This window comes from Molossus molossus, unplaced genomic scaffold (genome assembly GCF_014108415.1).
Source record: "Molossus molossus isolate mMolMol1 unplaced genomic scaffold, mMolMol1.p scaffold_m16_p_2, whole genome shotgun sequence".
In the NCBI taxonomy this organism is placed as follows: Eukaryota; Metazoa; Chordata; class Mammalia; order Chiroptera; family Molossidae; genus Molossus; species Molossus molossus.
In genome coordinates this window covers 55,975,043-55,987,653 of record NW_023425355.1, presented here as the reverse complement: position 1 = coordinate 55,987,653, position 12,611 = coordinate 55,975,043, and the positions used below count along the sequence as shown (strand labels likewise).

Genomic DNA, 12,611 nt, shown 5'->3' with positions numbered 1-12,611 from the left:
TTTAGACAAGTCTTAAATATAAATTATAACTTTATTAGCTCATAGAGTTTTCTCACGAGAAAGTAAATCTAATAAAAATTAGAGTGAATTTATTAAGTGGCTGCCTTGTTGCTATTTGTTATGACTTGGTGGGCAGTAGAATAATATAATTGTGTGGTTTGCAGCCAATGCACTTTTTTTTAAGAGAGAGAGAGAGAAACATCAATGTGAGAGAGACGCATCAGGTGGTTTCCACCCACACAACCTCAGCTGGGGCCAGGAACATACAGCAACCGAGGCACGTGCCCTTAGAGGGAACCGAACCCGGGACTCTCTGGTCCGTAGGCTGATGCTCCAACCACTGAGCCAAACAGGACAGCACCCAATGCACTTTTTTGTTGTGAATTAGAGAGCAATTCAGGAAGCAGATATGAGGAGGTGAAAAGGGTATATCTCATTGTATCGAGAACTCTTTCATTGATACTTTATATAAGCATTTTCTGCCACAATGTTGGAAAGATCTTTAACTGTTAATGAGAGTGGAAAAGCAGGCTCCAAACTACCATAAGAATCACCAGGGCATACTACTTATTCACAAAACTGCACAATCACCTTCTGGAGAAAGGATTGTAGGGGAGTTAACCAAATTTACAAAGTACAAAAGGTAGATCCTGGCAATGGTAAGGAGTTGATGGCTTTAAGGGAACTTGTAATCAGTGCCATTGTAATTATTTATTAATCAGGAAATATACAGGTTGGCAAGAGAAGCAGAAACTATGTTATTTGCAGAAACTATGTTATTCTACACACCAGCATGGTCCTAAATGTGCTTTCTAACCACCTGATTTTTTGAACATGAGATACAGTGCTGTCTTTGAATTTTTGGTTTAATTGTCAATGTGACCTGGTCAAATACAATCTTGAAAAAATCCACTTTAGAGTCATAGAGTGTTAATGCTAAAGAGGAATTATAAAAATGATCTAGTATGAAGGTCTTTAATCTGAAATATTCATTTCAGAAGGCCAGTGAACACCCCCTAGAATTATATGTAACATGTTATGTGCATATGTATTTTTCTAAGAAGAAGATCCATAACTTTAATCAAATTCATAATAAGAGGTTCCCTGACCTAGAAAGTTCTAAGAACCACTAATTCTATAGCCCATACTCTGCTCTTCCTCCTGCCCCACCACACACATTTTGTTACCAGTGAAGAACACAACTCCCAGAAATGGAGAATAATTTGCCCAAGACCACACAGCAACCTAATGGCAGAGCCAAGAGTTAAAGTCTTTTCTGACTGGGCCTGAATCCAACTCTTTCCACCATACCAGAGTTGTTATAGCCAGCACCAAAACCATGGTAAGATATCAAGGAGGTTTCAGACAGAAATGATTTGTGCCACAAATGTAACCTGAACTAGGTTACCTCTGAGATCCTTTTCCTCACTGAAATTCTGTGTTTTCATCTACCTTTATAGAGAACAGCACTGAGACAGATGATCCCAAACTAATTTTCATTTAGAAATTGTTTTCATTTCATGATTAATCTTTCCCACTCTCCATTGTTCTTGCTTGCCAATAATGCTTGGTTTACATTCCATGAGTCTTCAGCTGCTGATGACAGGATAAGAGGGCGTCCCCATCTGGACCAGCTACACAATTTGCAGGGCCCAGTGTTAAATGAAAACACAGAGTTTCTTGTTAAAACTATAGTAAGGATTTCAGGACAGTGATAGCAGAGCATTAAACCAAGTGTGTGGTACTTCTAAGCATGGGGCCCTGTGAAACTGCAGAGGCCATGCACCTGTGAAGATGGCCCTGATCCCTTTTGACTCTTTGGTGGAGCTGGGGAAAAAGAGAAGCCAGTCTGATTTAAAATTGGCCACAGATGATCCACAAAGTTAGAGAGTTCTATATTCATAATCATAAGGACTTTTTGGCTTATCTGTGCATGTGCTTACACATGCACATGCATACATACATCAGTTTGACTAAAAATACCATCTTTTCCCTTTATCTAATTAATGCCCAAAACCAAAACTGGCTTGCTTAAATTTTTCACCTGTGAACCTACTGTGCTGGCATTGTTTAAGCATACATTTTCATCACCAGTTTCCATAACCAAATGATAAAAAAAGGAATGAGTTCTCCAGGGACATCTAAAGAGTCAACTAGAAGCAGGTACTCAAAAGCAATGGCAGATGACCAGCCAGGGATAGTTTAAGCTGCCAGAAAGGGGGAAAGAAGCTTCAGGGTAGGCAGTGTAATGTGCCAATAGTCTCAGTTTTTTAATATTATCAGAACAAAAAGCACTTTAAGTTCAAGAATCAGAAATCTGAGCTTCCAACAGTTAAGCAGGTTCACCATGTGAGACAATGGCTGGCACTTGGTGTACTTGAGCTGTGCAGACTTCAGTAGAGTCGAGTCATCCAAACTACCACATTTCACACTTCCCATTTTAATAGCATACCAGGGTTCCAAGTTTAATGTACAACATCTGTGCTTCCTAAGACTTGAAGCCAAATGTTGGGTGATGTCTCATTGGTTAGCTATATGCAGAAGCCAAAATACAATGTGAAAAATGTGGACTTTACACTGGAAGTATTTGCAACACTCCAAGAAAATTCAAACTTCTCAACAAACTAAAGGCCACTTAATGCAGGATACAAAATAAATTGGGCATATCGATTTTTTTCTATCCTCACTCGAAGACATTTTTGCATGTATCTTCAGATAGAGCGGGACGGGGGGAAGAGAGAGAGAGAAACATCTATGTGAGAGAGAATCATCGAATGGTTGCCACCCACATGACCCCAACCAGGGTGGAGACAAACTGCAACTGAGGTAGGTGACCTTAGTGGACACCGAACCCAGGACTGTCTGGTCCGCAGGCTGGTGCTCTAACCGCTTAGCCATACTGGCCAGGGCAGGCACATTGATTTTTATTAGTCCAGTGTAGTAAGTTGTATAATGGACCCATTACCCCAAAGCCAGCTTCCTAGTGAATTTTGTACTCTAGAGAGAGAAGAAACCAGCTTTCCCTGCATTTCTTGTACAAAGGTAAAGAAATCATGTCACCAAAGCTCAAACCTTCAGAGAGCTTATTTCTCCAGTTTTACAACACAGCCTCCAACCCAAAAGTCCATACTAAATCTTAATGTCTCTAAACTTATGGTAGATGCCTAATGCTTTCCCTCATTCATTCATTCATTCATCCATTTATCCAACACACACTGACTGATTACTTTTGGATGCCCAATGCTATGCTAGGCGCTATGCTGTACTATGTTCAAATTTTAACCCAAGTAAGAATCAGTAGTAAATGCCACATCCACAGAGTTATCAACCAGGGTAGAATTAAACATATTTTTGAAATTTTTCTAATGTGTTATTTATTAACTCTTTGTTTGCAGTATCTGTGGGATATGAATACGAAACCTGCCCTGACTTTATTCTCTGGGAGAAAAGGACAGTCATCTTACAAGGTTTTGAGATGGATGCTTCTAACCTAGGAGGCTGGTCATTAAATAAGCATCATATTTTTAATCCTCAAAGTGGTAAGCAGCTTTAAAAATATTGTTTAATACTGTTTTTCTAATTATGTATACATATGTAATACATATTCATTGCAGAAAATTACAAGAAAAAAATTACCTGTAAGTTCACCACCTGGAGATGACCATGCTAGCTTATTTCTTTCCAAATACAATAATCTGATTTCTAATTAGTGCTACTGCAGTGAGACCTCTTCATCACAAAGTTATATGAAACTGTGTTATACTATACTTATTCCCTTATCCCAATTGATTCACAATTTTATCTGACATTATAACCAACTTTTTAAACATGGAACAATAATTGACATATTTTATATAATCTAAGATGCCATCAGTTATAAGTACAACATTATTTTATGGAAAATGCTGCTATGACATGTATTGATTGTAAGATATATACTTATTTCAGAAATCTTTAAATGTGAAAAAATTGTGCACCTGAGAATTAAACGATCATCTACGTAATACAATTTCAGAGGTTTAGTGAACTCTGTTCCATTTTAAACACAGAAACCCTGCAAAGTGGCATTAACTGCATTTGAAAGATCAAGAGTCTGAGACTTAGATAGTCATATGACCTTCCCCAACATTTCACTCAGTAAGTGGCTAGAGCCATGTGCTCTTTCTCATATACCATAGTTGTTTATCCACATAAATGTCAGTATATCCAATAAGTAGCTAGGAATAAAGCGACAATGATGGGCAAAAGAAGAGACAAGGTAGGAGGGAAAGAATGTTGTTCTGGACTTCACAGTTTTTTGTTTTTTTAATCCTCACTCGAGAATATTTTTCTATTTCTCTTCAGATGGAGTGGGAGGGAGGGCGAGAGAGAAAGAGAGAAAAACACTGACATGAGAGGGACACATAGACTGGTTGCCTCCCACATGAACTACAATGGAGGTTTGTGCCCTTGGCCAAAATCGAACCTGTGACTCTTTGGTCTGAGGACCTGACACTCTCACCGCTGAGTCAAACCAGCCAGGGCTGGACTTCACAGTTTTAAGGCTCCAAAGTACTGGACATGGGAAAAGAGAAAAAAGCAGTGAGAACAAGACACTCTCATTTTCAGTCTTTGCCTTCTTTTAACCACATTTCCTGCTGTCACCTTCTCCTAGTTTGTGACATAAATGTTAAATAAATTAGGAGAAGGGACCGCAGGTGGCCCTTTTACGCCTGTGTCTCTCACACAAACTGATTTTGCTACCCTGGTCATAAATGCTTCATCCCAGTTTCTCTACCTCCTTTTGCATCTTACTAGGAAACCAGCTGGTAAGTTTTCACTCTGAAATCACATTCCTTTTCATCTACAGAGGCAGATTCTTAGCAGTCTTTAGTAGAACATGTACTTTGGGTTATTTAGGGGTGCGAATGCATTGAGGCAGCTATACTCTTGCATTTGGCAATCCTTGTGCCTATCTTACCTTTGTGGAACAGCTAACTAACGTCCAGTTATCTTATTAGGTCATGAATTGACCAAGGCTAAGAGATCCATTTAATAATCAAACCTAGTATCTTACTTCATAGTTGGATCAGCCAAGCCACACAGGCTGGGAAATTGGTTGGCAAAGTTAACTAGTTTCACTTCAACCATGGAATGAGACCACCTACCGTAGTCCCATCGTGGGATCCTGAAGGTGAATGAGTCCATTGCTGAATGCCCCCAATATACATCTTTTCCCCAATTCAAGGAAGATTGTAAATTATACTTCAAATTGTTTATTTTTATAAAAGCAAATATTCAGGCACAGATATAAAATGTCAACTTTTTCATTGTCAAAAGGAGAATCACAGTTTTAAAAGTACAACAACAAAAGGGCAGATGCCACTTACTAAATTATTAGATTTTTTTGTTTTGATTTGAAAGAGTTTGACATTTTAAGCAGCTGTTTCTTTTCCACTCACTTTTATTGACTTGTATGGATTGTCTCTTTCAAATGTCTGTCATTGACATTAAACACAAAATGGGAAATGACCTCAATCAAGCCAGCCCCCAGCTGTGTGCTCCCAGTCCTGTATCCTCTTACCATTTGCTTCACACTGGCTTAAAAATTCAGAACAGAGGAGAGCCATTCAGAAAATTGGCTTTGGGCCCCTCCTCCCATTTCCACACATGTGTTCTCTACAATCCTTATTTGCCAATAATTATTTTTTAGGTAACAGGTACATACCAATTTATTTCTGAGACTCTTTTTAACAGCTTTGTTGAAGTATAATTTATATTCCATAAACTACACCCGTTTTAAGTGTACACATCAATGATTTTTAGTAAATAGTAGAGTTGTGCAATCATCACAACACAGTTGCAAAATATTTTTTTATTTTTTTAAAATTATGCCCTGGCCGGTTTGGCTCAGTGGTTGGAGCGTCAGCCTGCGGTCCAGAGAAACCCAGGTTCGGTTCCCACTAAGGGCGCAAACCTTGGTTGCAGTTTGTCCCCGGCCCTGGTTGGGTCATGCGGGTGGCAGCCACTCGATGCGTCCCTTTCACGTCGATGTTTCTCTCTCTCTCTCTCTCTCTCTCTACCTTTCTCTCCCTCCCACTCTATCTGAACAAAAAATTAAAAAAATGTTCTCGGGTGAGAATAAAAAAAAAATTATTATTTTTGTTACAGATGTTTCTCCTTCACCACCCCCTCCCCAGACACCTTCCTCCCGATCCCACCCTACCCCCAGCATTGTTGTCTATGTCCTCTGGTTAAGCATACATGCATATAAGTTTTTTGGTTTATCTCATCCCTCCCCTCCTACACCCCTCTCCTGAGATTTGTCAGTCTGAACCATACTTCTATGTCTCTGGGTCTATTTTGTTCATCAGATTATTTTGTTTATTATATTCCACAAATAAATGAGATCATGTGTTATTTGTCTTTCTCTGATTGTCTTATTTCACTTAGCATAATACTCTCCAGTTCCCTCCATGTTGTCTAAAAGGAAAAGAGATCTTTCTTTCTTATAGCTGCACAGTGTTCCATTGTGTGTATGTACCACAGCTCTTTTATCCACTCATCTATTGATGGACACTTGGACGGTTTCCAGATCTTAGCAACTGTAAATAGAGCTGTTGTGAACATATGGGTACATATATTCTTTCTGATTGGTGTTTCAGGCTTCTGAGGATATATTCCTAGAAATGGGATCACTGGGTCAAATGGCAGATCAATTTTTAATTTTTTGAGGAAACACCATATTGTTTTTTGGCTGGACCATTCTGCAATCCCACCAGCAGTGTACTAGAGTTTCTTTTTCTCCACACCCTCTCCAGCACTTGTTGTTTGATGATTTGTTGATGGCAGCCATTCAGGTGTGAAGGGATAACTTGTAGTTGTTTTAATTTGCATCTCTCTGATGATTAGTGACATTGAGAATTTTTTCATATGTCTCTTGGCCATTTGTATGTCCTGTTTGGAGAGATGTATATTCAGGTCCTCTGCCTATTTTTTAATTGAGTTCTTTGTCTTCCTTTTGTGGAGTTGTATGGCAGAATATTTTTATCACCCCAAAAAGATCTCTGTGCTTACCCTAGCCCCATTAAATTTGCTTTCTGTCTATTTCTGAGGATTTTATTCTAAGAGAAAAATATCTTACTTTGGATGGTTTTTTGTTATTGTTGTTTGTTTGTTTATTTGTTTTATACGTAAACCAAAGAATTCATATGCATATATGCATAACCAATGAACACAGACAACAGTGCAATGAAGTCTGGGAAGGAGGGCAAGGAGCAGGTGGTCAATGGGGAAAAAAAGGAGAAACATCTGTAATACTTTCAACAATAAAGATAAATTTATAAAAATAATTGACACTTGGGCTGTTAGAAAGATCTCTTATCCTTTGAGACGACATGGAGGGATCTGGAAAGTATTATCCTAAGTGAAACAAGCCAAGCAGAAAAAGACAAATACTACATGATCTCACTTATATACGGAATATAATGAACATAACAGTCTGAGGAATACAGTAGACCCAGAAACATGGAAGTAGGGCACAGACTGACATCCCTCAGAAGAGCGGGTGGGGGGTGGGGTGGGAAGAGATAAACCACAGAACTTACATGCATGTATGCATGACCAACGGACATGGACAACTAAGCCGGGGACGGGGCGGGGGTGAGGTGGGGAGGGGGTGCCAATGGGGTAAAAAAGGAGAAATATCTGTAACAAAAAAATAAATAAATAAATTTATAAAAATAATATAATAAAATAAATAAAGGAACATTGTTTTATTTTATCATCTCATTTGTAGGTACATTGTATTTCTAACAAGAAACCGGTCACATTTGCAAGGAACAGATCTGAAGCCAGCTCTGCCATTGCCTTTCAGCCTGACCTTGAACTCAATCACCTCTCTTGGGACGTTTTCAAAGTCTACATCCCACCCACAAAGGCAGTTTTAGAAGCAGGAATTATAAGTGTGAGAGAGCAGCTTCGGGAAGACCAATTTAGAAAGCAATGCTCTTTTCCCCTCAGGTCAGACAGTCTTTTCTGACTGATTAAGGCAAGAGCATCCTTTCTTCAAATTCTGCCACTCCACTTCTTTCTGGAAAAAGCCTAAATCCATAGGCACCCTGCTTTTTTGATCTGATACACATAGCAGATTAGAAACAAGAATCTATCTTCCTCCAGTTTCCTCTCACTGGTTAAAAAGACACCTGTAATTAGGTTGGATGTCTGCTGCCATTCAATTCTCCAGTTTTTCTTTGGCTCTGCAATCATTATGCAGTGGTTAGTTTCTAGTAGGCAATGTTTTCAGGCCATTTGTCATTTCAGTTGAAGCAATTATATTTACCTGACAATTAACTATTGATTGTGGACAATTGTTTCCAAATATTATGCCTGATACATACACACACACACACACACACACACACACACACACACACACACAGATGGTTCTTGCTTTCACTGAGATAAAGAAACACCAGGAACTTGTGTTTTTAAATATTATTCCTTCAAAATACATCTCAGTGATTACAGAGATTGTATATTCATTACTTTTCAAATAAATCAGTTCTTTAAAATTGCATGAGATAAAAATGTGTACATGAATCCATCTGTTACAGAACTGAGCTATTTGTTATAGTATATCTTTATATCAAACATACCCTCTAGTATGTCCTGCCTGTTGAGTATTAAAATTATCCAAAAGAACTAATTGGGTCTTGTCATCTGTCTGAAATGGATGAAGGATTTCCTTTAACTTGGCCTCCAAGATATACCAGTGGTATGTCAAGAAATGGTTTTACTGGGAAGAGAAGTAAACTTCCATTGATCACACTGGCATATCTCCCAGCTTGTGTTTATATCCTCTCAGTCAAGTCTTAATGCATTGTGTCCCTTGTTCTTCACAAGTCTGAAAAAATGTTTGTTTGTTTTTTCTTTAAAATCAGCGTAAAGCACCACCCACTGGCTTCCAGGGAAATTTTTATTTCAAGCTTATTTATAAACTTCCAAAGAGGTTCTAAACAAGGCAGCAGGAGGATGAGTAGTGTGTTTAAAAGTATGCTTAACGTATTACCCAACAGACTTGGCTTTGGGGGCAGAGCAAAGAGAAACTTAGGAGAGAAAATGTGGAGTTGGCTCCATCCAGTGGGGTTTCATTGTTGAATATATCTATATCTATATCTATATCTATATCTATATCTATATCTATATCTATATCTATATCTATATCTATATCTATATATCTCTATCTATCTATCTATCTATCTATCTATCTATCTATCATCTATCTATCATCATTACCAAGTCCTTAGCAGGAAGTTGGCTTTCCTATAAATAATGTGTGTTGTCCTAGGTTTATTTGATTCAGTTTTTAAAATGAGCATGTATGGCAGAATAAACTGAAAGGGAGGCAGCCATAATTGATCAAGATTTCCAGGAACATAAACAAATATTTTCAAAGCATTTTGCAGAAGAATTGATGTTAAATCATTGTTGCTAGATGATATGCCCTGGTTCTATGTAATGGAAGGTTAAACGAATTCTTGAAACAACAAAAACACCCTTCAAAATGATCTATTTTTCTAAGGCAATACAAAAAGGGTTTGCCCATTTTTGTTTTGATTGCTTCAGCTTTAAACAGGAATGGTAATTTCAGTACATGGGCACTTTAGTACCTGGTATGAAAGCAAGACATCAATTGTTGAGATGTAATCAGAAAGAACATTGCCTTATGTTTTATTTCCTTTAATCATTCTTCTTCTTTGGTAGGGTGCTGGGCTTTCTAATAGAAAAGGGGAGGTTTAGAATTGCAGGCTTAGAAGAATGGTTTAAAGTAGCCATCTTTAGTTTTTAAATTGCCAGGAGCCTGGTAATTACATGTCATTTTGAGGGTAATTGTTAACTATACTGTTACATTGATATTTTTTTAAAAAAAGAGATCTACTTGGAAAAATAGATGTTAATAGCAAGTCTGATATTTCCAAGGCAATAACTGGAAATATTTTTGAATGATATACCCTATACTGCATGGATGAAATATTAACATGCTAATCAGTTGGTTTCTTCATTTATTAGAGCACATATCATAGTCTCATTGGTAGGATATTCAGTTAGTGATCATCAGGAAATTTCTTTTCACTAATGTTGTACAACTGTCTTTCTAGTTCTCATTCACTTTTTCCCAATTCATTTAAATTACAGTATCAATCACACTGCAATTAAGAGTTTTGGGAAAATAAAATTCAGTCCTATTAATCTTAATTAACTATTCAAAATCATCAGAAAGTTTTTACTGTATAATAAAGTTATTAATAAAATTAATAAAGTAGTGGTCTTCAAGATATCTTTTTTTTCAATCCTCATCAGAGGATATTTTTCTATTTATCTTCAGATAGAGTAGGAGGGAAGAAGAGAGAGAGAGAGAGAGAGAGAGAATCATCATTGTGAGAGAGACACATCGACTGGTTGCCTCCCACACCACCCAGACCAGGGCCCAGGATGAGCCGCAAATGAGGTATGTGCCCTTGACCGGAATCAAACCTGAGACTCATTGGTCCATGGGTCAATGTTCTAACGACTGAGCAAAACCAGCCAGGGCAAGATATCTTATAGTTCTGCAATAAAAGACATATTTGTTGCTCCTGCAAATCATATGTTGAAAAAAATTGCCATGAATCACTTTGAGAGGGAAAGTAAAAACACTTAGGTATTAAATCTAAAAGCTAAGATTTCTGTTTTTTGGAAGGCCCCTTTCAGGTTCATATTTTGTGCCATGGTATTGTGCGTGTTTTACCCTCTTATTTATCTTTGTCAACAATATTCCTATTCCAGAGTGATCAATAGTTTCCATTGTAGGACTATGAGATCTAATGTTGGAAGAAAACCTAGGAAGACATTTTAAGAAATGTTTAGGCAGAGTAACAAACATTCGAAGAGATAGATGCAGGAGTCATAGGGAAAAAAATAAGACTGTACAAGATAACTATATTCATTCATTTGCTGTCAGTCACTTCAATCTGACACATTGGTATACCCCTCACAATGTGGATGCTTTACTTGCCATGGCTCATTCTGAGAAGACTTGAGTTATTTATTTAGCACAGTAGTACCTGTTCCTTGGATTACCTGCCCATGTTTGGCAGGCTTGAAAAATCACTGGGATTTGGACAGGGAAACTACAAGAGACTCAAAGCCTCTTTTCAACATTTACTGAGCACTTATAATGACTTGACCATAAGATTGGCACTAAAATGCAGAAAGAAGTAAGACAGAGTATCTGCCTTTAAGGAGTTCATGTTCTAATGGGGAAGATAGAGAAGTAATGAAAAATGCATTCTACAGTATGGTAAGTGTAATGATAGAGCTATGCAAAACAACTGTGGGTACACAGAAGAGGGAGCAACTAATTCTGCCTGGATGGAACATTGGCGGAAAACTGAGCTAAGCTCTAAAGGATAGGTAAGAGTTCCCCAAGCAGACAAGATAAGGAAGGCATATAGAATAAGGGAAGTGGCATGTACAAAACAGAGAGGAATGAATCAATGTGAGAGTAATTGTAAATAGTCCACTAATGCTAAAACTCAGCATACAAATGAGAAGGCGATGTGAGAAGAGACTAAAGAAATAGGCAAAGGCCAAATCATGGATGGCTTTGTATGCCTTAATAATAAGGAATGTGCCCTTTATCTCATAAAGAATATGGAGCTATTAAAAGGTTTTAAGCCACAGACTGAAATAATCTCTATGGTAGGCATGTGGATGGTGGTTTGAAGTTAGGTATACATGGAGACCAGGAGACCAAGAAGTTAAGAAAAACTGAACTAAAGCATAGTGGTATGAACGGAGATGACAAAACTGGTTCAACATATTTTAAGAGATAGACCCAATGGGGAGTTAATAATTAGGTTTAGAAAATGAGGAAAACAGCCTGGCCAGTGTGGCTCAGTGGTTGAGCATTGACCCATGCAACAAGAAGTCGCCAGTTGGATTCCCAGTCAGGGCACATGCCCAGGTTGTGGACCTGATCCCCAATGGGGGGCATGCAGGAGGTGGCCAGTTGATGTTCTCTCTCGGTGATGTTTCTATCTCTCTCTCCCTCTCCCTTCTTCTTTATCTAAAAAAATAATAAAGAAAAAAAAATTTAAAAAGAAAGAAAATGAGGAAAACAAGAGCCACGATTATTCCCACATTTCCAACGTTGGTAAATACATGCATGGTGATACAACTTATAAGGTGATTAAGAAACATAGGAGGAAGAGCAGGGTTTGGTAAGGGGTGCAAAAAAATGATGAGTTCAGTTTTAAACTTATTGAGTCTAAGATACCTGTGGGGATCCAAGTAAAAAGATAAAGTAGGTAATTGCACATCAGGTGAGAACTCTGAACAGGAGAACATTTTAGCATGTAGAGATGGGAGTTAAAGCTGTGAGAATGGGTGAGATTTCCCAAAGAGAATGATTACACAGGATTTTCCAGCATCTTCATGTCAGTATCTCTATTTCCTGCACTGATGATAGTGAGAGATGGTTCAAAAAGGGGAAAATTCCTTTCTTATACCTTGAAGTGCATTCTAGCAGTATGATTTATTTTCACAGAATTAGATTACCTTCCTGATTTTGTCTTGCTAAAGTTATTATT

At 37.9% G+C, this 12,611-nt stretch overlaps 1 protein-coding gene across 3 annotated transcripts in view; it reads left to right on the top strand.

Annotated features, from left to right (window-relative positions):
* The window catches only part of TENM1 (teneurin transmembrane protein 1), an 883,219-nt gene that overhangs the window by 680,694 nt on the left and 189,914 nt on the right, over window positions 1-12,611 (top strand). For all 3 annotated transcript variants that reach the window (XM_036271240.1, XM_036271239.1, XM_036271238.1), the window contains exon 19: window positions 3,396-3,539. In XM_036271240.1, the coding sequence (XP_036127133.1) occupies window positions 3,396-3,539 (144 nt within the window). The remainder of the gene's footprint in view (window positions 1-3,395; window positions 3,540-12,611) is intronic.